This window comes from Myxocyprinus asiaticus, chromosome 4, assembly GCF_019703515.2.
Source record: "Myxocyprinus asiaticus isolate MX2 ecotype Aquarium Trade chromosome 4, UBuf_Myxa_2, whole genome shotgun sequence".
Taxonomy (NCBI): Eukaryota; Metazoa; Chordata; class Actinopteri; order Cypriniformes; family Catostomidae; genus Myxocyprinus; species Myxocyprinus asiaticus.
The window spans coordinates 61,657,501-61,681,684 of NC_059347.1; the positions used below are offsets into that span (position 1 = coordinate 61,657,501).

The 24,184-nt window shown below is 38.4% G+C and overlaps 1 protein-coding gene across 1 annotated transcript; it reads left to right on the plus strand.

Annotated features, from left to right (window-relative positions):
* The first annotated feature begins 1,994 nt into the window (after positions 1–1,994).
* LOC127433467 (vitamin K epoxide reductase complex subunit 1-like protein 1) lies at positions 1,995–23,018 on the plus strand. The gene is made up of 3 exons (XM_051685411.1): positions 1,995–2,408; positions 8,531–8,640; positions 19,160–23,018. The coding sequence occupies exons 1-3, from the start codon at positions 2,218–2,220 to the stop codon at positions 19,384–19,386; spliced, it is 528 nt and encodes a 175-aa protein (XP_051541371.1). The 5' UTR covers positions 1,995–2,217; the 3' UTR covers positions 19,387–23,018.
* Positions 23,019–24,184: the final 1,166 nt, after the last annotated feature.

Sequence of the window (24,184 nt, forward strand, 5' to 3'; positions counted from 1 at the left end):
AGGTGGTATGGAAGCCCAGGTTTCTTTGACAGTGGCCTTCAGCTCATCTGCATTTTTTGGTCTCTTGTTTCTCATTTTCCTCTTGACAATACCCCATAGATTCTCTATGGGGTTCAGGTCTGGTGAGTTTGCTGGCCAGTCAAGCACACCAACACCATGGTCATTTAACCAACTTTTGGTGCTTTTGGCAGTGTGGGCAGGTGCCAAATCCTGCTGGAAAATGAAATCAGCATCTTTAAAAAGCTGGTCAGCAGAAGGAAGCATGAAGTGCTCCAAAATTTCTTGGTAAACAGGTGCAGTGACTTTGGTTTTCAAAAAACACAATGGACCAACACCAGCAGATGACATTGCACCCCAAATCATCACAGACTGTGGAAACTTAACACTGGACTTCAAGCAGCTTGGGCTATGAGCTTCTCCACCCTTCCTCCAGACTCTAGGACCTTGGTTTCCAAATGAAATACAAAACTTGCTCTCATCTGAAAAGAGGACTTTGGACCACTGGGCAACAGTCCAGTTCTTCTTCTCCTTAGCCCAGGTAAGACACCTCTGATGTTGTCTGTGGTTCAGGAGTGGCTTAACAAGAGGAATACGACAACTGTAGCCAAATTCCTTGACATGTCTGTGTGTGGTGGCTCTTGATGCCTTGACCCCAGCCTCAGTCTATTCCTTGTGAAGTTCACCCAAATTCTTGAATCGATTTTGCTTGACAATCCTCATAAGGCTGCGGTTCTCTCGGTTGGTTGTGCATCTTTTTCTTCCACACTTTTTCCTTCCTCTCAACTTTCTGTTAACATGCTTGGATACAGCACTCTGTGAACAGCCAGCTTCTTTGGCAATGAATGTTTGTGGCTTACCCTCCTTGTGAAGGGTGTCAATGATTGTCTTCTGGACAACTGTCAGATCAGCAGTCTTCCCCATGATTGTGTAGCCTAGTGAACCAAACTGAGAGACCATTTTGAAGGCTCAGGAAACCTTTGCAGATGTTTTGAGCTGATTAGCTGATTGGCATGTCACCATATTCTAATTTTTTGAGATAGTGAATTGGTGGGTTTTTGTTAATTGTGAGCCAAAATCATCACAATTAAAAGAACCAAAGACTTAAACTACTTCAGTCTGTGTGCATTGAATTTATTTAATACACAAATTTCACAATTTGAGTTGAATTACTGAAATAAATGAACTTTTCCACGACATTCTAATTTATTGAGATGCACCTGTATATGTATATATATATATATATATATATATATATATATATATATATATATATATATATCCTTGTGCATTGTTTGATCTTATATATATATATATATATATACACATAAGAAACACAATTAAAGCATACAGTGTTGCCAACTAGTTTCAATGGAAAGTAGCTAAAGCCTGCTGGAAAAGTAGCTAAATGTCGCTAGATGACGTCATACGCTAATTAGCATATTCTTGATTTCATTGCGTCTCATTTGCATTTTGCATAGTGTTCGCCCTTTACATGTGATTGCTTCTCTGTGCTTACCATACATACTGTAATACCCTATTAATTCCCTATATCTATAAATCACAAAAAGTCGCTAGATTTGTCGTTAGGCGCTTTTTTGAATAAAAGTCGCTAAAGAGGTCTGAAAAGTCGCTAAATTGGCAACATTGAAAACATATATGAAAAAGAAAATATATATATAAAAGGCAGCAACAATGGGCTTGGAACTCAGTGTATTTTATATTCTACTTTGCTAAGACAATAAATAAGTTCATAAAATATAAAATAAATTCTTTCTTTAATTTTTATTAAAATTATGACTGCCAATAAAACATTTTGTATTGCAAAAATTCTCCCAGAAGAGAAGGGAGGTACAGATTCATCCACTGCGCCACAATAAGATCACAGGAAATCCATATTAGGATATAGACATTCCGTAGGTTAAAAGGGTAAAATCATTAAAGTGATTTATAAGAAGTGGCTGTAGGTATTATCAGGGAATCAGGGTGCAAAGTGCTGTATCTGGCAAGGGCCCCATGAATGGCCCCCACTGACACAAGAATGGCGAGACGTTTGGTGGACACACCCCCTTCCAGACGGACCACGCCCACGACGATAAAAAAGACCCTCCGCTAATAAGCCACGCCCCCATGTTGATGTGACACGTCCCGACGCTTTTCCACGTCGCCCGCACGCCCAACGGTTGAGGCTGCGCGCGTTCGTGCTAAGGCCGGGAAAAAATGGCGGCGCCCGTCTTGCGAGTGTCCACCCCTCGCTGGGAGCGGATCGTCCGGCTGCTCGTATGTCTAGCAGGGATTCTACTGTCACTGTACGCCTTCCACGTGGAGAGGGAGAAGAGCCGCGATGCCAGTTACCGCGCCATGTGCGACCTGAGCAGCTCGGTCAGCTGTTCCAAAGTCTTCACGTCCAGGTGAGAGAGAGAGAGACAGAGAGAGATGGAGGGGCTGTGGCTCAAAACATAGCGAGTTCCCTACATAGACAGCATATGTGTGCGTCCTAGACGATTTCGATTGTTTTAGGCGCGGTCGAAAGTTCGAATCAAACGTTTTGGAGCATTACAGGGGGTTCATACGTTTCTAACGCGCATATGATACACCGAAAGTGCTCACTAGGTAGGGAGCTCATTAGGTTTTGAGACACATCCGGAGAGTCGCTCCGGGCCGCTGTAAAATTCAAATATCAGGCTTATTTGTTTATGGTCGTTTCTTATAAAGCAAATCAGTTTGGCTTGGTTAAACTCAAAGATAATTGTGCATAAATTAAAATGTTATTTTATAGCAGAATGTGTTTGTGGCTTTTGTTTTAAGGGCAGCAGCACAGTGCGATAGCAGCTAATGCTAACAGTGCTAATGAGTGAATGAACTCCATACCAGTCCACTGAATAACTGGAATTATAGTAATAACTCTACACTGATTGAATATTTATTTTATAATATAGTGGGTAATATTTTTGGCTTTATTATAAATCCAAACCCCTCATTTGTTAGCATTTATCTAGCTGACATTTCAGTCCCTATTTGAGTACAACAGGGTGCTTAATATCGAGATAATCTGACATTTACCATAATATAGTGTATTTCTCTTCATGTCATGAACAGTGTTGGGTGTAGTGCATTACTAAGTAATAAATTACTTTTTCATTGGGTAAAAAGTAAAGTAAGGGATTACTCTTAATTTTTCAGTAATTTAATTAGTTACTTCTGATGTAATTGTGTTAAATACTGTATAGAAAATAGAACAATTCTATATAAAACAATAGTGAATTTAAAATCGATATTTAACATCTAATGTTAAAATATATGGTTTCTAATTTAACGCTGCCCCTTTAAATTCTCTGGCCAGTTCATGAATAATTTATTAGATTTATTTAAAAGAATTAAAAGAACAGTTTCATGTCTATCCTTCATGTATTTTTCATCTGGTCGAGGTTAATAAGGGTTTTTATAAAGTAATAAGTAATGCAATTTTCAGACGGAGTAATTAGTACAGTAATCTAATTACACTGTAGATGTAATTAATTACTTTAGAGTAACTTACTCAACACTAGTTATGAATATGTACTTTATAAGACCCCACTGTGAATGCAGTATTCATCTCCCTTAAAGAGTTTAATTGATATAAAGAGTGAGTTAAAGTGAAATTGATTGGGCTTCATCACTTAAGTAACCTTTGAAATCAGCTTGTGATTTATTTATGAGACACCAATTCAGTTTATTACTGCAGGATACACCCTCAAACATGATATATTAGTGGTGTGGTTTAGCAGTTATTTTTTGTCCAATGTTTATTCTCACTTGGGCTGCAACTAACAATTATTTTGGTAATCGATTATTAAAATGATTATTGCAACGATTAATCATATGCTCCTAACCGATTATTCAGCTGGTGCCCGACTTAAAAGGTTGTATTAAACATGCTTACTAACAATAAAGAGGACAAAATCATCTTTTAAAAATACCTCTAAATGACATTCACTGAATTAAAGGGAAAAAATACTTAAGTTTAACTCCGTAAAGAAATTCACTGCAAAAAAATCCTATTGTTATCAAGTGTTTTTGTCTTGTTTTCCATTTGAAATTGTCAAAAAACTTTAAAACAAGATACATTTACTTGAGAAGCAACATATGAGATATTTATACTTTAGAGAATGTGTCTTAAATATAAGTGTATTTTTTCACTTGGTTATACTTCTGCGAGTGCAGTAAAGACAAAATATACTTATATTCTCTAAAAGTGAGTCTAAATATCTTATATGCTGCTTCTCAGGTGAATGCATTTTTGTTAAAGATTTTTAGATATTTTAAAATATTTGTATTTTTAATATTATATTCAACATTCTCAGATAACAATTTGATCTTCTTCAGTATAGCTGCTAAAGTAAATGCACATTGTTTTAAAGGAGTTTTAGATATTTATATTGGAAAACAAGCCAAAACAAAAACAAATCAAAAATGTATTTTGTTTCCGTGTGTAATGGGGCGAAGACTACCCTCTCTCACCTTTCTGTTCACTTCAGTCCATCTTTAACTCACAAAAAAACAAACTCTCTCTTATTAATAAAGATGTGTATTGCCAGTTTTCTTCACGATAAGAAATGCATAGTGACACATACAGTTGTGCTCAAAGGTTTGCATACCCTGGCAGAAATTGTGAAATTTTGGCATTGATTTTGAAAATATGACTGATCATGCTCAGTCTTTTATTTAAGGATAGTGATCATATGAAGCCATTTATTATCACATAGTTGTTTGGCTCCTTTTTAAATCATAATGATAACAGAAATCACCCAAATGGCCCTGATCAAAAGTTTACACACCCTTGAATGTTTGGCCTTGTTACAGACACACAAGGTGACACACACAGGTTTAAATGGCAATTAAAGGTTAATTTCCCACACCTGTGGCTTTTTAAATTGCAATTAGTGTCTGTGTATAAATAGTCAATGAGTTTGCTAGCTCTCACGTGGATGCACTGAGCAGGCTAGATACTGAGCCATGGGGAGCAGAAAAGAACTGTCAAAAGACCTGCGTAACAAGGTAATGGAACTTTATAAAGATGGAAAAGGATATAAAAAGATATCCAAAGCCTTGAAAATGCCAGTCAGTACTGTTCAATCACTTATTAAGAAGTGGAAAATTCGGGGATCTCTTGATACCAAGCCAAGGTCAGGTAGACCAAGAAAGATTTCAGCCACAACTGCCAGAAGAATTGTTCAGGATACAAAGAAAAACCCACAGGTAACCTCAGGAGAAATACAGGCTGCTCTGGAAAAAGATGGTGTGGTTGTTTCAAGGAGCATTGCCATTTAAACCTGTGTGTGTCACCTTGTGTGTCTGTAACAAGGCCAAACATTCAAGGGTGTGTAAACTTTTGATCAGGGCCATTTGGGTGATTTCTGTTATCAGATTTAAAAAGGAGCCAAACAACTATGTGATAATAAATGGCTTCATATGATCACTATCCTTAAATAAAAGACAGTTTTTTTTGCATGATCATATTTTCAAAATCAATGCCAAAATTTCACAATTTCTGCCAGGATATGCAAACTTTTGAGCACAACTGTATATTATGATTCAATAAGTCTCGAGTCATCACGTTATAATCTAGCTGCATTAAGCGTGTGCATTCCAGGGATGAGTGTCCCGTGACAGAGTGTACATCAGCCGGTACAGTTTCAATCTCTCCCCCTTAGATCGGGACATTCACACGACTCATAGAAGATGTGCTGACCGCACAGAGAAATGCCAGTTTCAGAGTTTGTATTTATTACATGACCTGTTTCTGTATTATTTGAACTTTAATAAAGCTATAATGCATTACATATAACTGCATTAAAGATGTAAAGCTGGGGTGTTTCCTTTTAAAGAGCTCCAGCTCCACTTATTCCACAACGAGAGTGCTTCTGTATTGACTTATTTGGTATTTTTGCATTATAATTCCCTCATACTTTGTGATCTATGTCAGCTGAAGCTGTTTGGAAAGTTTAGAGTTCATCTGGACTGTGATCGGTGTAATTCTTCCTCTCCTCAGTTAAGCGCGAGCCATCATTAGAGTTTAATGTGATCTCATGTTATGTTAAATAACATCAAACGACTATTTGACAATGGAAATGTTTGTTGACAGTTTTTTATTTTCAACGTTGTCGATCACGTCGACTAATCGTTTCAGCCCAAATCACATCCCGTCTGCAAATACGCGGATATATCATTTAAACGGATTTAATTCACAAACCTCGTGAAACGTACGCAAATCCGTTTTCTTCCTGTGGAGTGCTTAAATATATTCCTCTTAAGCCTGTTTTTGAAAAGCCTGCATCTGCACTAGTGAGTGAAAGCGCTTCACGTGCGCTATAAGTAAATGTACTGTTCAATGCGCAGTGTATTTATAATTGGTTTGATTCTGTCTTTTTGTGAGAAAATGCGATTGCTAATGTGCACATACTGTCTGTGGTTGCTGAACTACTGTGTGCACTGTTATTTACTTCCTAATATATTACAATGCGCAAACAATTACTAAAATGAAAAGACTAAACAGAAAGCAGGGGAAACTGCTATTTACCATCTAGAACACATATGTATTTTTTTCTCTTTTTACTAAATTAAAGTTTTATGTGAGTAAATATAATACTAAATAAAAGTTAATTAATTTTTTTAGCCAGTTTAAGTATATGTTATATACTATTATATTAAATTGAGTTTTATATCTGCATTATATCGGCCTATCGTCACCCTGCTCTCTGGATATCGGCATCAGCCATTAAAAACCCATATGGGGGGCCTGGGTAGCTACAGGGTGTGCTGAGTGACTCCAGCCAGGTCTCCTAAGCAACCAAATTGGCCCGGTTGCTAGGGAAGGTAGAGTCACATGGGGTAACCTTCTCGTGGTCGCTATAATGTGGTTCGGTCTCAGTGGGGCATGTGGTGAGTTGAGCGTGGTTGCCGCGGTGTATGGCGTGAAGCCTCCACGCACGCTATGTCTCCGTGGCAACGCACTCGTCCTCCGCCACCCGGACTGAGGCGAATCACTACGTGACCACGAGGACTTAAAAGCACATTGGGAATTGGGCATTCCAAGTTGGGAGAAAAAGGAGAAAAAAAAACATATGGGTCGACCGCTACTGTAAACTGACAAAAAGTTGTCACATTTCAGTGTTCTGCCAAAATAAAAGCTCCAGGTGAAATAAATATGACAAAAACACGTTACTATTATATAAATCAAATCTAATCCTCAAAATAATAGTAATAATTATTTAGTATTATACACCATAATAATTAACTATTATTCAGAATTACAAAAAAGAAGTGTGGAAAGTTCATTCACAATTTTTTTTTTAAAGTAAAAATATAAATGAAAAAAATTAAATATAATTCTGCCTACGTGGGGCCTGGGTATCTCAGTGAGTATTGACGCTGACTATCACCCCTGGAGTCGCGAGTTTGAATCCAGGGTGTGTTGAGTGACTCCAGCCAGGTCTCCTAAGCAACCAAACTGGCCCAGTTGCTAGGGAGGGTAGAGTCACATGGGGTAACCTCCTCGTGGTCATGATTAGTGGTTCTCGCTCTCAATGGGGCGTGTGGTAAGTTGTGCGTGGATCATGGAGAGTAGCATGAGCCTCCACATGCTGTGAGTCTCCGCGGTGTCATGCACAATGAGTCACGTGATAAGATGCACGGATTGACGGTCTCATCTGCTTTGTGTTCATTTAGTTAAAAAAAGTAGGAAAAAAATGACTTGATGAAAACAAAAACAAATCACTTTTAAGTAATTTCAGAGTAAGTAGATAATTATCGATATTTATATGTATTGAATATCGTCAATTAGCTAAAAAATATTGAGATACATTTTTTTTTTTTAGCCATAGCGCCAAGCCTTAATGCAAATGATCAACCTACCTTTAAATGGAAAAATGTGGCCTTTGAAGTGTAGTATATTTGAGGCCTATGTCATTAATGTACACCAATACTAAAACAGCATTTTTGTGGACGGCGTTTTCTGCAATAGTAAGTTGTCTCCCAAAAATAATGTCTTGTTTTTGTCCATAATGCAAGATCAATTTAATATGTAAAATGCAAAACAATGACTTTATTCATTTGTTTATTTTTTATGTCTGGCATCTATCTGCAGGGCTTTAGGAAAATAAATGCAAATGATTCAGTATTCTGGTAATTAATTTTTTCTGTAAAATAATTTTTCCGTTTTAAAAGCAAATGTCACGTGTAATGCTGGAATTCCTCTTGTGTTTTTCCCTAAAATTGGACACACTTTCTCACTTGTTTGTGGAACAGGAATATTTAAGCCGTTAACATTGCTGTTAGCATTTATAAAATGAAACACTGTTCTTTATACTGTTTTGACCATCGTCTTGTATCATTTTGATTTAGGCCAAATCTTTTTAATGTGCTTGTATTCCCGAGAGAAGTCCAGACTGCTCAGAGGATATATTCATATATGTTTACAGATCTGTAATGGTATCTGATTTCTACTTTTCCCAATTAAATTAGTCTCTGTGTTGTTTTCTGTCTTTTTGTCCAGATGGGGTCGAGGATTCGGACTGTTGGGAAGCATTTTTGGGAACGACAGCGCAGTAAACCAGCCAAACAGTGTTTATGAAATATTCTTTTATGTTTTTCAACTATTACTAGGTAAGAACAACATCAACCCATTGCTCTGTAGAGAATGACACTGTTGAACGTGAGCATTTGTAATTTGTGTAAATGAACCGGTATAGATCTTTCGGCTAATACTGATGGCCAAGGATTATTTTGTAAAAGCCAAAATCTTAATATTATAAATTTAGATTATTTTGTCTGTTTTTTCCCCCCAACACGATAGCTCCAATTTACAATATTGAAAGCTTGAAATAAAGTTTCGTTCTGCATAAAGGATTTAAACATGGTTAAATTTAGGGATGCCAATTTTCAGACATTTTCATAATCGAAAGTTGTGGAAATTAACAATCAAAAAATTGATTAATCGTTAATGGTAATACCACAAAACGCATGTGGAGGACTCCAAATAATATGTGCATGCAGCCAACTGTTTAAATATAATACTTTTTAGCCAATTTATATGTATGTTGTGTACTATTATATTAAATTGAGTTTTATATCTGCATTATATCGGCCTATCGTCACCCTGCTCTCTGGATATCGGCATCAGCCATTAAAAACCCATATGGGTCGACCGCTACTGTAAACTGACAAAAACAAAGTTGCCACATTTCAGTGTTCTGCCAAAATAAAAGCTCCAGGTGAAATGAATATGACAGAAACATGTTACTATTGTATAAATCAAATCTTAATTTAAATTATTACACTTAAGAAATGCAAGTATTGGCATTTTCCTCTTAAAATATTATTAGTTCAGTGTATTTATTACATTTAGGCTATGTTTTTTATTTTTTTATCCCCTTTCTCCCAATTTGGAATGCCCAATTCCCAATGCGCTCTAAGTCCTCGTGGTGGCGTGGTTACTCACCTCAATCCGGGTGGCGGAGGACGAATCACAGTTGCCTCCGCTTCTGAGACCGTCAATCCGCGCATCTTACCATGTGGCTTGTTGAGTGCGTTACCGCGGAGACATAGCGCATGTGGAGGCTTCACGCTATTCTCCGCGGCATCCACGCACAACTTGCTACACGCCCCACTGAGAGCGAGAACCACATTATAGCGACCACGAGGAGATTACCCCATGTGACTCTACCCTCCCTAGCAACCGGTCCAATTTGGTTGCTAAGGAGACCTGACTGGAGTTACTCAGCACACCCTGGATTCGAACTCGTGACTCCAGGTGTGATAGTCAGCATCAATACTCGCTGAGATACCCAGGCCCCCAACAAAAAGGGATCTTTAAGATTCTCGTTATTTAGTGTCGTTTCTCTTTACTCTCTTTTACTTTTGACCTGTTTACGAGATCAACCAGTGGTTGTGTTGCGATTGACTGGTCGATTGTGCTTAATGAGCACCCCTAGAATAGTAAACGATCGATCTTGTTGTCATTTTAAGAATTGATATCGGGATCGTTCAAATTAAGATTGTGATTAGTCGGAAACATGCATCTAAATGTTACGTTTTTGTCCTAACCAGACAGTCACTTGGTTTCTGTTGCTCCAAGTAGAAAACTATTGCATCACAGCAGGTAATTTGAAATCCGACAGCAATTGTTTAAGAATATATTGTTGAAGGCTTCTTGGAGGCTTTAGCACTGCTGTAGCTGTTGAAATGTCAACATGCTAAAACCATCTGTGAGAAATTGCATCTTAAAATTCATCCCTTTTAAAGCACAACCGATAAAAAAGAAATCTAAGAAAAAACTAGTTGACCTCATTAAGAAGTTCACTAATTTGTCTAGTTTGTTGTAAGACTTGTCGACCATCCCAACCCTTATGTCTTCCTCATTCCTCAGCCGTCATGTGCGTTGTGTTGACTCAAGTTCTTGTTAGTTTGGTCTGCAGATTTGTGATCAGGTTTACCACCTATTGTGTTTCAGTTACTGGACACAGTGAACTCTTTCTCCACACTATTGCAGTATATTTGCATAATGCGAATGTTCACTTCTCTCTCTTAGTGATAGATGGCTGTAAGTGAGGAACTGTTTAACACCTCCCATAATCTGTTTTACATTTTACTGCGCAATTTCTCTCATTTACTTATCAGTGAATGAATGGAGAGGCTGTTTGCTCTCTTGCTCAAATGTACAGCTCGGCTCTGTTCCAGAAATATTGAGCTGCCTACGTAGGCAGCATTTATTTTTAGTTTTTTTAAATTTATCCCCTTTTCTCCCAGTTTGGAATGCCCAATTCCCACTACTTAGTAGGTCCTCGTGGTGGCGCTGTTACTCACCTCAATCCGGGTGGTGGAGGACAAGTCACAGTTGCCTCCACGTCTGAGACCGTCAATCCGTGCATCTTATCACGTGACTCGTTGTGCATGACACCGCGGAGACTCACAGCATGTGGAGGCTCATGCTACTCTCCACGATCCACGCACAACTCACCACACGCCCCATTGAGAGAGAGAACCACTAATCATGACCACGAGGAGGTTACCCCATGTGACTATACCCTCCCTAGCAACCGGGCCAATTTGGTTGCCTAGGAGACCTGGCTGGAGTCACTCAGCACGCCCTGATTTCGAACTCGTGACTCCAGGGGTGATAGTCAGTGTCAATACTCGCTGAGATACCCAGGCCCCACGTAGGCAGCATTTTAAGTAATCGTAGATGCGCTCTCAATGTGAAGGCTGCTTCAAAAAGAAGGCATCATGACTACAGTATGTTGCCTTCGAAGATACCGTATTTTGGGGGTCAAAATCAAACGCAACATTGCATGTAAGGCTTTGCAGCAAAGGTAATATAAATAATGCATTGCGACAAGCTCCATGAAAAAAATCCATCCAAGATGGTGAACGAAGTCTAATTTAAAAAGGGGATTTTTTTTTTTCCAGTTTCTTCTCTTGAAGATTACTTGACTGTGGTGAATTGTTTTGTAAAATTGTATTGCGTGGTTTCTTATATGCATCACTGCACTTCCAAGGTGAAATGTCCACTGTGTGGTGCTAAAAGAGAGTAAAACATTTTTAAGGTTAATGCTTTAACAAGTTTTAAATAAATAAAACCGACCTCCCTACCCTAAACCTTAAACCTAAACCTAACCAGTAGTGTCAGAAAAACACAATTAACATTTTGTGGTGCTTCTATGACACTTTGGGTTCATATGTGGACTCGTGTGCTCTTCAGGACTCATACCCTGCTCTTTTACATCACAAGTACAATGCTCTATCAGTTGAGCTGCCACACAATTTGATCACACTCAAACAAGCTTTTAAAAGTAGTTGATTATATCATTCAAACTGTGGCGGGGTGAGCAAGAGACAGACACAGTGGGTGTGGCGTCAAGCCTCGGAGAGGCATTTATTGGAAATAATAATAAACGTAAAATGTCCATAAAAGGGAAAATAAAGTGTTCAGGTGAAATAGTGATCGTAATAAAGGGGGAATCTGGCATCCTCGCTCTGTGAAGGGTGGGGTAGTGTCTATGGAATAGCCCAGGCATGAGCTGGGTCCGTCGGCCGCACACGCTGCCCTCCAGGGTCCATGGCTTGAGGGGCGGCGGCGTCCTTGGCGGCCTGACTTCCCAGGCCCGTGGCAGGTGAAAGGGGAAGGCAGCCCGGCCTCTAGCCCATCGGCCGTGACGTGTGCTGTTCTCACCCGGCGACTCATTTGATCTGTCCGGGGGTCCGAGGAGCGGGTCCGGTGGCGCATCCAACTCGTCCGAACCTTCCCAGCTCTGGTCCTAGGCGTGCGAGGATGCCAATGTGTGCACGCATGGAGATTTGAAGCCGGCTTCCAGAGAAGAGGTGCACTCTGCGTTTTAAAGACAGTGGTGATGAAGCATTATTCACATCAGGTGTGCTTCGTCCACCGCTGTCAGAACGAGGCTTATTAATTATGCACCTCTTCTCGCTCTCCTGCCCAACTCCCGTCATGAGCCTGGCTGAAGGGTGGCCCTAAGAGACGGGGCCACAAAACGTTAAAATTAGTCATGCGCTATAGTATGTTTAGATGTCATAAGAATATGAACTGATAATCTGCCGTTTTACTCGTGATTTGTGTGAAAGTGAATTGAAGTCATTGTTGTTGTATCGCCTCTAGTGTTCACTTCACCAGGAAACTTACGCGATGCGTACAAAGAGGCGTGTCAAAATCATTATGCAAATATGTAGGTATCGTAACGTGACACTTTTCAGAAGAATCATACTGACTATTGATAAAGACAGCAAGGCAGCTCATTAGGTTTTAGAACAGAGCCCTGTAGTAGCCTTGAACTGTACGTTAAACAAGACAGATATTTGAAATGGTTTTAATCCCTGATGTCTTGGCGCATGTCTCGCTCATGCTATTTATCTCAATGACTCGAATCTCGGGCTCGAGTTTGTCCTGCTGTGGCCTAATGAAAGTTCACGACTATGAATAGCCAGACTGTGTCAGAGAATGTTCTGGTGAAACGTTCCTTTCGTACAAGAGACACTGAAGAATAGAGAGGGGGTTGACAAAGGGATGAGTAGAGGAAAGGTCGAGCCTCAGATATGCCCCACCCCCTTTGTATAAGCCACGCCCACTTGTCTGATGTCAGCCTGGCAAGATCAGCTGATAAAACGGGCTCTGTGCCAAAACCTAGTGAGCTGTCTTGCTGTCTACTGCCTACATAGGCAGCTGTGTTCTAAGGCAACATTCTTTTGCAATAAATGACTTATAAGTGACTGATTTGGAACACACTACATAGTCAGCAACTCTGTGCGTCATACAACAGATATTATATATATATATTTTTTAATGTTTGTGCAAAATGCACATTATAATTTCTCAGTTAATACACAATTTAAAGGCTCAAAGTTGAAATAATAGAGTTTCTCATACACCTTTCACTATAAGAAAAGATCACAAACAAATAAGCCTTCAGAAATAGTGTACTACATTCAGGCTGATCAGGTGCAGAACAAGCAACAGAACTGGTCCTGAAAAAGTATGTGAAAATATTGATATTAATATTTTTTTAATTTGTCTTGATTATTATAATCACATTTAAACTTTTTAAAAATATAAAAATTCTGCATTGTATAAATTAATATTACTTATTGAAATTGTATATATAATAATGAGACGAGCTGTCAGTGTTTGAAATAATGTGTACAATTTACAATAACATTAAGTTTACATTCATTTGTATAACAAGCGCTATAATGCTACTGTCACTTTAAGAGCTTTTGGATGTACCCATTTAGTCTCAGTGGTGATAACGCACAGTCAGTATGGGATATCTAAGGTAATTAAGGCTTATTGTCCTTGCAAGAGGTCATCTGGTTTAACAGTGTGCTGTTTCGCGATAAATCGCTGGAATTTTTAAACAAAAGTAGTTATCTCAGAAGGCCAAGCCTTTGTGTCAGGAGTTTGCTTATGGTGCCTTAAAAGGCTGCCTATGTAGGCAGTTTACCAGGTTTTGGAACAGAGCTATGGTACAAATATAGTTGTCTGTCTTCATGATTCATTGTATTGGCATGAGAATTATGCAGTCCCAGGATGTGATTTACAGGAAACTAAAGATAAACAGTGTTGCAAAATGTACTTAACCCATTCAATGTGGTATAAAGGTCTTGCTGCACACTGGCAAGCTCTGAATTTCAATGTGATTTAGCCTATGGACCCTTTTCACAGACTATGATGACACATTTTGGTCTTAAAGAAATAGTTCACCCAAAAATGAAAATTCTCTCATCGTTTACTCACCCTCATGTCATCCCAGATGTGTATGACTTTGAGTGGCATTGTATAGACCAGCATAAATCTAGCCAACTTTTATTTTCATTTTTTAAATGATTTAATTTACATAAAAATAACCATACTGTGTCTTATTACCCTGGCATTAATAATAATTAAAAAAAATAGCTGTGTTGGGTTTTCTAAGGCAACTACTGAGGGAGTGACCATAAATGTGCATCCTTCTCTCTTCTGACTGTCGTAATCCATCTCTCTCCATTGTTTCCTCTTTTGAATAGTCGTGAAAACTAGGGCTGGGTAAAATGACTGATTTTCTGATGCATCGTGATCTTCATTTTCTTCAAATCCATAAACATTTAATTCTAATCACACTTGGATACGGTAAAGAAGCCTTTCGACTCCACTCTGGTTAATAAGGGCTCAACCAAAACACTTATGTAAAGCGCTCACTGTCGCTATTCTTAAAGAGACAGTACCATTTTAGAACTTGTTTTTTATAATTTTATTTATCACACATTATAAATTTTTTGCACATATACAGTGAAATTCTTTTTTTCACATATCCCTGCACTCTACAATGATATGGTGCCCCTGGAGCAGATAGGGTCAAGGGCCTTGCTCAAGGGCCCTGCTCAAGGGCCCAACAGTGGCATCTTGGCAGTGCTGGGGCTTGAACCCCCAACCTTCTGACCAGTAACCTAAAGCCTTAACTGCTGAGCCACCACCACGGTTCCACATATCAATGTCAATACTTGCAAAACATGTAACTATATATATATATATATATATATATATATATATATATATATACGCACACACACACTACACACACACACACACACACACACACAGTGGTGGCCAAAAATATTGGCACCCTTGGTAAATGAGCAAAGAAGGCTGTGAAAAGAAATCTGCATTGTTTATCCTTTTGATCTTTTAATTACAAAAATTCACAAAAATCTAACCTTTAATTGAAGTAAAACAATTGAAACAGGGGAAATATCTCATTATTAATTAAATAATTTCTCCAAAACATGTTGGCCACAATTATTGGCACCCCTAGAAATTCTTATGAGTAAAATATATCTGAAGTATATTCCCATTCATATTTTACATTTTTTTAGTACACCTTGGTGAGTAGGAACATGAAACTGTTCAGCCATGACTTCCTGTTTCACAGGAGTATAAATATGAGGTAACACACAGGCCAAATTTCCTTAATCATCAGTGACAGTGGGTTAGGCTAAAGATATAGTTCTGATGTGCAGCAAAAGGTTGTTGAGCTTCACAAAATGGGAAGTAACTATAAGAAAATAGCCAAAGCATTGAAAATGCCCATTTCCACCATCAGGGCAATAATTAACAAGTTCCAATCGACTGGAGATCTTAAGAATCGGCCTGAAAGAGGACGCGTGTCTATATTGTCTCCACACACAGTGAGGAGGATGGTTCAAGTGGCCAAAGAATCTCCAAGGATCACAGGTGGAGAACTGCAGAAATTAGTTGGGTCTTGGGGTCAGAAAGTCTCCAAAACTATAATCAGACATCACCTACATCACCACAAGTTGTTTTGGAGGGTTTCAAGAAAAAAAGCCTCTGCTCTCATCCAACAACAAACTCAAATGTCTTCAGTTTGCCAGACACTACTGGAACTTCAAATGTGACCGGGTTCTATGGTCAGATGAAACAAAAAAAAGACCTTTTTGGCAGCAAACACCAGAGATGGGTTTGGCGCACACAGAAATGAAGTACCACCCAATGCCCATGGTTAAATGTGGTGCTGGATCTTTAGTGTTGTGGGGCTGTTTTTCTGCCAGAGGTCCTGGACATCTTGTTCAGATACATGGCATCATGGACTCTATCATATACCAACAGATAAAAAATCAAAACCTGACTGCCTCTGCCAGAAAGCTTACAGTTGAAGTCAGAAGTTTACATACACTTATGTTGAAGTCATTAAAACTAATTTTTTAAACACTCCACAGATTTCATATTAGCAAACTAGTTTTGGCAAGTCGTTTAGGACATATACTTTGTGCATGACACTAGTAATGTTTCCAACAATTATTTACATACAGATTGTTTCACTTTTAATTGACTATATCACAATTCCAGTGGGTCAGAAGTTTACATACACTAAGTTAACTGTGCCTTTAAGCAGCTTGGAAATTCCAGAAAATGATGTCAAGCCTTTAGACAATTAGCCAATTAGCTTCTGATAGGAGGTGTACTGAATTGGAGGTGTACCTGTGGATGTATTTTAAGGCCTACCTTCAAACTCAGTGCCTCTTTGCTTGACATCATGGGAAAATCAAAAGAAATCAGCCAAGACCTCAGAAAAAAAACTGTGGACCTCCACAAGTCTGGTTCATCCTTGGGAGCAATTTCCAAACACCTGAAGGTACCACGTTCATCTGTACAAACAATAGTACGCAAGTATAAACACCATGGGACCACACAGCCATCATACCGCTTAGGAAGGAGATGCATTCTGTCTCCTAGAGATGAACGTAGTTTGGTGCGAAAAGTGCAAATCAATCCCAGAACAACAGCAAATGACCTTGTGAAGATGCTGGAGGAAACAGGTAGACAAGTATCTATATCCACAATAAAACGAGTCCTATGTCGACATAACCTGAAAGGCTGCTCAGCAAGGAAGAAGCCACTGCTCCAAAACCGCCATAAAAAAGCCAGACTACAGTTTGCAAGTGCACATGGGGACAAAGATCTTACTTTTGGAGAAATGTCCTCTGGTCTAATGAAACAGAAATTGAACTGTTTGGCCATAATGACCATCGCTATGATTGGAGGAAAAAGGGTGAGGCTTGCGAGCTGAAGAATACCATCCCAACCGTGAAGCATGGGGGTGGCAGCATCATGTTGTGGGGGTGCTTTGCTGCAGGAGGGACTGGTGCACTTCACAAAATAGATGGCATCATGAGGAAGGAAAATTATGTGGATATATTAAAGCAACATCTCAAGACATCAGCCAGGAAGTTAAAGCTCGGTCACAAATGGGTCTTCCAAATGGACAATGACCCCAAGCATACCTCCAAAGTTGTGGCAAAATGGCTTAAGGACAACAAAGTCAAGGTATTGGAGTGGCCATCACAAAGCCCTGACCTCAATCTGATAGAACATTTGTGGGCAGAACTGAAAAAGCGTGTGCGAGCAAGGAGGCCTACAAACCTGACTCAGTTACACCAGTTCTGTCTGGAGGAATGGGACAAAATTCCAGCAACTTATCGTGAGAAGCTTGTGGAAGGATACCCAAAATGTTTGACCCAAGTTAAACAATTTAAAGGCAATGCTACCAAATACTAACAAAGTGTATGTAAACTTCTGACCCACTGGGAATGTGACGAAAGAAATAAAAGCTGAAACAAATAATTCTCTCTACTATTATTCTGACATTTCACATTCTTAAAATAAAGTAGTGATCCTAACTGACCTAAGACAGGGAATGTTTTCTACGATTAAATGTTGGGAATTGTGTTTAAATGTATTTGGCTAACGTGTATATAAACTTCTGACTTCAACTGTACAATGGGACCTGGTTGGATCTTCCATTAGGACAATGATCCAAAACAAACATCAAAATCAACACACACATGGTTCACTGACCACAAAATCTGCCATGGCCATCCCAGTCCCCTGACCTGAACCCCATAGAACACCTGTGTGGTGAACTGAAGAGGAGAGTCCACCAACATGCACCTCTGAATTTGAAGGATCTGGAGAGATTCTGTATGGAGGAATGATCTCAGATCACTTGCCAGGTGTTCTCCAACCTCATTAGGCATTATAAGAGAAGACTCAGAGCTGTTATCTTGGCAAAGAGAGGTTCCACAAAGTATTGAATAAAAGGGTGCTAATAATTGTGGCCAGATCAAAAGGATAAACAATGCAGACTTTTTTTTCAAAGCCGCCTTTGCACATATTTACCAAGGGTGCCAATATTTCTGGCCACAACTGTGTGTGTGTGTGTGTGTGTGTGTGTGTGTGTGTGTGTGTGTATATATATATATATATATATATATATATACTGTATATATAAGACATTATATTTCTTTATGGAATACATGGATTTGTACATTTTTAAAAAGCTAAAATGTGACCAATGATGAAAAACATATTTGTATAATTAATAATTTTCACGAGCCTATACTTTTTCATAATGCATCTTGTTTGATTGTCCCCTGTATAATTAACAGCATTAGCTCAGAGACACTTTTTCATTTGTAAGCAAAATTAACATTTACATAATATTTAATAAATACCCATGTGAATCAGAATCAAATCAGGAAATCTGTATCAATACCCAGCCCTAGTGTAAACGTAATAGAGATGCTGTTGGAGCAAATGGGAATGCAAAAATATTTGCTGTGATCTGCCAGTCACCTGTATAGAAGTTTTCCCAGCTATAATTTACTTCTGCGTTCCAAACCAAAAATTTGAAAGGGGTCTTTAGAGGAGAATAATTGGCAGATAGCAAAATCTAATGTGTTAAGATTGAATAAAGTGTTTGAATTAGTGGTAAAGTTATTGTCTGCATCTTTTGGACATTAAGGGTTTTTCCAGAACTCCACAAACTACCAAAAATCAGCTCATTTATGAAGTTTACATGCAACTGAATAAACTAGCAATGCATACATTTCTCCACTTTTGATGTGAAAACATAAACCGACATGTACATGTATAAGCCTAGCTTTGTTTGCTTTCTGAAAATATACAAACCTAGGTATGTCTTGAAATGTATGCATGTTCACGACACAGTTGTGATGGAAGTACAATCATAAAATTGTAGCATCTTCTAGCATTTTTAATGCCGTAATTCTTCGATGTTGTTTGTCCAATTCGCTAACTGCTGTTTGCACGTATGCGCAGGTTTGACGGCCAGCGCGATGGCTGCCCTGATTCTGATGACTACGTCCATCGCATCTGTGATGGGCTCTTTCTATCTGGCTTACATCCTGTACTTCGTCCTGAAAGACTTCTGCGTCATCTGTGTCACCACATATGCACTGAACTTCATCCTGTTTGTGCTCAACTACAAGCGACTGGTTTACTTGAACGAGGCCTGGAAGCAACAGCTCCAAGCTAAACGGGACTAGACGGGGGGGGAGAAAAACAAGAAAAAAACAAAAATATATATAGAAGGATGACAGTGGGGGGGGGGATGTGACCTCTGAAATTTGTGACTTGCCACCAGGAGACCTTGCTTCCAAACAAATTCTGTTGTGTGTGTAAAACAAAACATTAAAAGAACAAAAAAAAAAACAACAAAAAAAGATGAAACAACGAAAGTAAAATTGTAAAGAAAGTTAACATTTTTGGGGCCACCGATCACAGGTTTATCACATTGCAAGGAAGGATTTGAAAACGTTGTCCATTTTTATTTCTCGTTGGTTTTCTTTGTTGAGGTTTGGGCTGTGATCAAGAGAGATCAGTTGGACAAGAACTTATGGGAACAAAAACTACAAACGGAGGAGAGTGTCCATTCCCTGAGGAATAAAAGGATGGAGAAAACGTGTAAAAAAGATGCGAGACTTAGAAGTTGCTTACTTGAATCCACTGGGAGAGTCTTTGCTCGTTGTGATCCGAGCTCGAGTTTCCAGCGGGACTGAATTTAAGGGTTTATAAAGGGTAAACGTGAGCGATCATGAGGTTAATGTACCGGATGCAGAGGTAATTCCACACGTCATTAAAAACAACAAATAAAGTGTAATTTTTTATGTTTACAGATTTTATTTTTATTATTGTTTTTGGAAGAGGACCACTCATAAAACACGGAAGAATGTGAACTGTATGTGTGTAGATCAGATTTGTCTGTGACTACTTTTTTTTTTATTTGTTTGTTTCGCAGTTCTGTAAATAGCTGCCGCAAAGCAATATTCCAAACTTGAAACATTAAAACAAGAAAACATCAAAAGTCCCGATAGCATGTCCGTCACTTCTAGAAAGTGTTTAAAAAATGATTGTGGATTTTATTGCAAATTTAGCAAGTCGTACAGTTCTCTGTACAGGTATTATGATGATTGACTCGTCTTATGGTGGTTTCTATACCCCTGAATAATGCTGCGTTCACATCCTGTGGGAATTACTGTACTTACGAGATGACGACACAGAGATTTTACTCTGAGCTGTTCACGCACTTGGACTAAGAATTTATCAGTTTCAATGGCAACATTCATATTGCCAAAACGGTTTCATGTGTGGCTTTATTGTTGATGACCGCAAAATATTGAATCATTACATTAATTCATTTATTTACCTCTAAGTTTGTGCAAAATGTTTAAGAATAAAGAATGCACTCTGGGTACAGTATGTTTAACTGTTGAGGCTGCTGCCTTATTGGTTCGCTTTACGTGACGTCATGATGGTCAGGTTGGAGCTTTTATGGAATTCCACGAACGCTTTTATAAGCCGGAATATCACCGTAATTCCAACATGATGTGAACGCACTACAAGTCTAGTTTTGAACCAATGCTGCATTCACGTCATGTTTGAAAAACCGTAATTACTACGCGACTACTGGAAGATTCTATTACGAGCTGTTCACATCCTCCGTTTAGAAATTATTCGGTTTTGTTACAACGTTTATAACGGCTTTGTTGTTGTTGATGTTCTTGAATACTGAAATATGTTAATTCTCCACGTTCTCTTGAAAAACGTACAAGGGGTCACTGGCTATAATTAAAGGAATATTCCTAGTCCAATACAAGTTCAGCTCAATCGACAGCATTTGTGGCATAATGTTGATTACCACAATTTATGTTGACAAGTCCCTGGTTTTCTTTAAAAAAAAAAATAAATAAAAAAAAAGCACAAATTCTGTGTTCCAGTGAGACACTTACAATGGAAGTCAATGGGGAAAATATTTGGAGGGTTTAAAGTCAGAAATGTGACTTATAATTTTATAAAAGCACTTGCATTAATTCTTCTGTTAAAACCCGTGTATTATGTGAGCTGTAAAGTTGTTTTAAATTGTCATTTTTACAGTCGTTTTAGGTTTTGAGTTTTTTGACATTACATCGTCATGGCAACGAAGTTATAAAATTGTCTATATCTTTCCACAGATGCAGTTAGTAAGTGATTTTCTCACAGTAAAATCATGTTAACACACATATTGTTTATGTCTTGTGACTATACTTTTGAAACAGTGAGTATTTGAATGTTTACAGATTGACCCCATTGACTTCCATTGTAAGTGTCTCACTGGAACACACATTTGTGCTTTTTTTTTTTTTAAAGAAAAGGAGGGACGAGTCAAAATACATTTTTCTGGTAATCAACATTGACACACATGCTGTCGATTAATCTTCACTTGCACTGAACCCGGAATATTCCTTTAATCAAAATATCAAACAGAAATATGTAGAGGTAGCCAAAAAGTGACCTTTAACTTTTGATGCCGCTGCCATTTTGGTTGTTTTCACATGACGTTGCAACAGTCAATTGAGAGAAGTTGGAGTGTTCTTAAAATTAGACTCGGCATTATTTTCGGAAACTCATCATTTTGGTAATTCCAATGTGGTGTGAATGCAGCAAAACTTTGGTTAGATGGTGCATCACCAGTAGACTCAACAAATCTCATTGCAAATGTATTGGCCTTGCTATGAGTTCTCGTGAAGTACTATTTTTTTTCTTTTTCATCACCTTTGTAAGTACACTAATTTTAAGCATTCCTTACCAAACTAATAGAATGTTTAGAGAAAATAGAAAATGTTGTTCCTGGAGTTTTCTCCTTTGTGGTTCTGACTTTTTAGGTTAAAGGGTTTATTTCAGTCCATAATGTTCAAATCTGTTTCTTGTTAATGATTCTGTCTCTGTCTTGCGATAATGTTGTTCAACCCCAAAGTGTACAAGCTACATCTAAACTTTTTACCCAACTGCTTTCACTAATATCCACAATTCTCATTTTCTTTCAATGCTATCTTTTTAGTATTGTCTCAGATTTGTCCAAGACTTCTCCAGCTGTTTGGATTGTCAGTCACGATGCCAAATAACGGCAAAAGATGCAACAAAAGGTCTTCAGTCTTTATAGTGGGCCTGTTGTATTTGGAGTTTAAAGGACTGTGCTGTGTATGTGTTTGTATTCGCAATCGCACTGTCTCCGACCATAGTGTTACACAAGACAAGCTACTCGTCATAGAACAATGTTAGTTTAATCCCTAGTGAGGCTAACATTTTCTGGTGGTGTCAATCTTAATTTCTTTCAAAAGTCTGTTGTGTGTTCATGTACACGGAAATAGTTGTACCAACAATTGGGGCTACGGGAACATGTGACAAGTTGAGTTAAAGGTGCTGTAAGTTGGACTCAGTAAACTGCTGGGAAAATAAAATGAGCGCGGTCCGCTGTCTGATTCGATATTTAGCCAATCAGAAGACTCTGAAGCATATTCTGCACGTTTAATGAAGCGTCAGTTTAAGAGTTGTCCATTTGTGGCGTGAGAACGCTATTTGGCAACATTCGTAGTACCTGTAGAAGTAACTGTGTAACTGTTTGGGTTTGCTGATATCAAAGTGCATTTTTCAGTTATAATCACCGATTATAACGATGTGTGACTTTGGAAAGAAGGGGTGTGTCTCATTAAATGACTAAATCTTGTGGAAGTTCTACAACAGCTAACGCCGCTTACAGCATCTTTAACAGTTGTATTATAGTGAACTTGAAATAAATGGGGTCGGGTTAGATTGGGATAATTTGATGCAAATAAAGACAATCAAATGACAATGTAAATGACGAGTACTGTCCATCCAGTGTCATACTCTTTATCTTGGTGTCCATCGTTCAGCTGACGAAACATTAAAAAAATACGTTTGCCTGAAAAATTCCCATTGCGTAAAAAATGTGGTTTGTGAAAATTAGACATGACTTAAAGGGACAGTTCACCCAAAAATGAAAATTCTCTCATTATTTACTCACCCTCATGCCATTCCAGATGTGTTTGACTTTCTTTCTTCTGCAGAACACAAATGAAGATTTTTAGAAGAATAGCTCAGCTCTGTAGGTCCATACAATGCAAGTGAATGGTGACCAGAACTTTGAAGCTCCAAAAGGCAGCATAAAAGTAATTCATATGAGACCAGACCAAAATATAACTAATTTTTCACAGTGCATCTTGCTATTGCAGTCTCTAGGCACGATCATGATTTCAAGTTCGATTACACTTCTTACTGCTTGAGCACTAGAGGGCGCTAGGAAGTGTAATCGAGTTTGAAATCATGATCTCTAAGGAGACTGCTGATGTCAATATTTAAAGTAAAAAAAATATATATTTTTTGGTCTGTTCTTACCCAAAATGGACTGGAGTCTTATGGATTACTTTTATGCTGCCTTTATGTGCTTTTTGAAGCTTTAAAGTTCTGGTCACCATCCACCTGCATTGTATGAACCTACAGAGCTGAAATATTCTTCTAAAAATCTTCATTTGTGTTCTGCAGAAGAAAGAAAGTCATGCACATCTGGGATGGCATGAGGGTGAGTAAATGATGAGAGAATTTTCATTTTTGGGTGAACTGTCCCTTTAAGACAGTATTAATCAACTGTAGATCTATCCCTAAAACCTTTTTTTTTTTTTATTTGCATCTTACTAAATATGGCGTCTTCCCTAAGGTCCATGGCAAGATGATGTTGAGTGTTGCCCGCACCAGTCAGTTCTATTCATTGGAAATCTTGTGGCTTTTGTTGAGTGGCATTGATGATGCTTTTGTGAGGCACAACTTGTGGTTGCCGTCTTGTCTATGTGGCTGGAATTCTAAGAAAACATCATTTCTGCATCTTTAAAGCATTATTGGCCAAGCTGCGAATAAAACTGAAACTAGCTAGTGTTACACAGTTCAATTCTACAATAGAGTTGGTCAGATTTGTATATTACTGTCTGAAGTCTTGTGTGGTTAACATCTTGT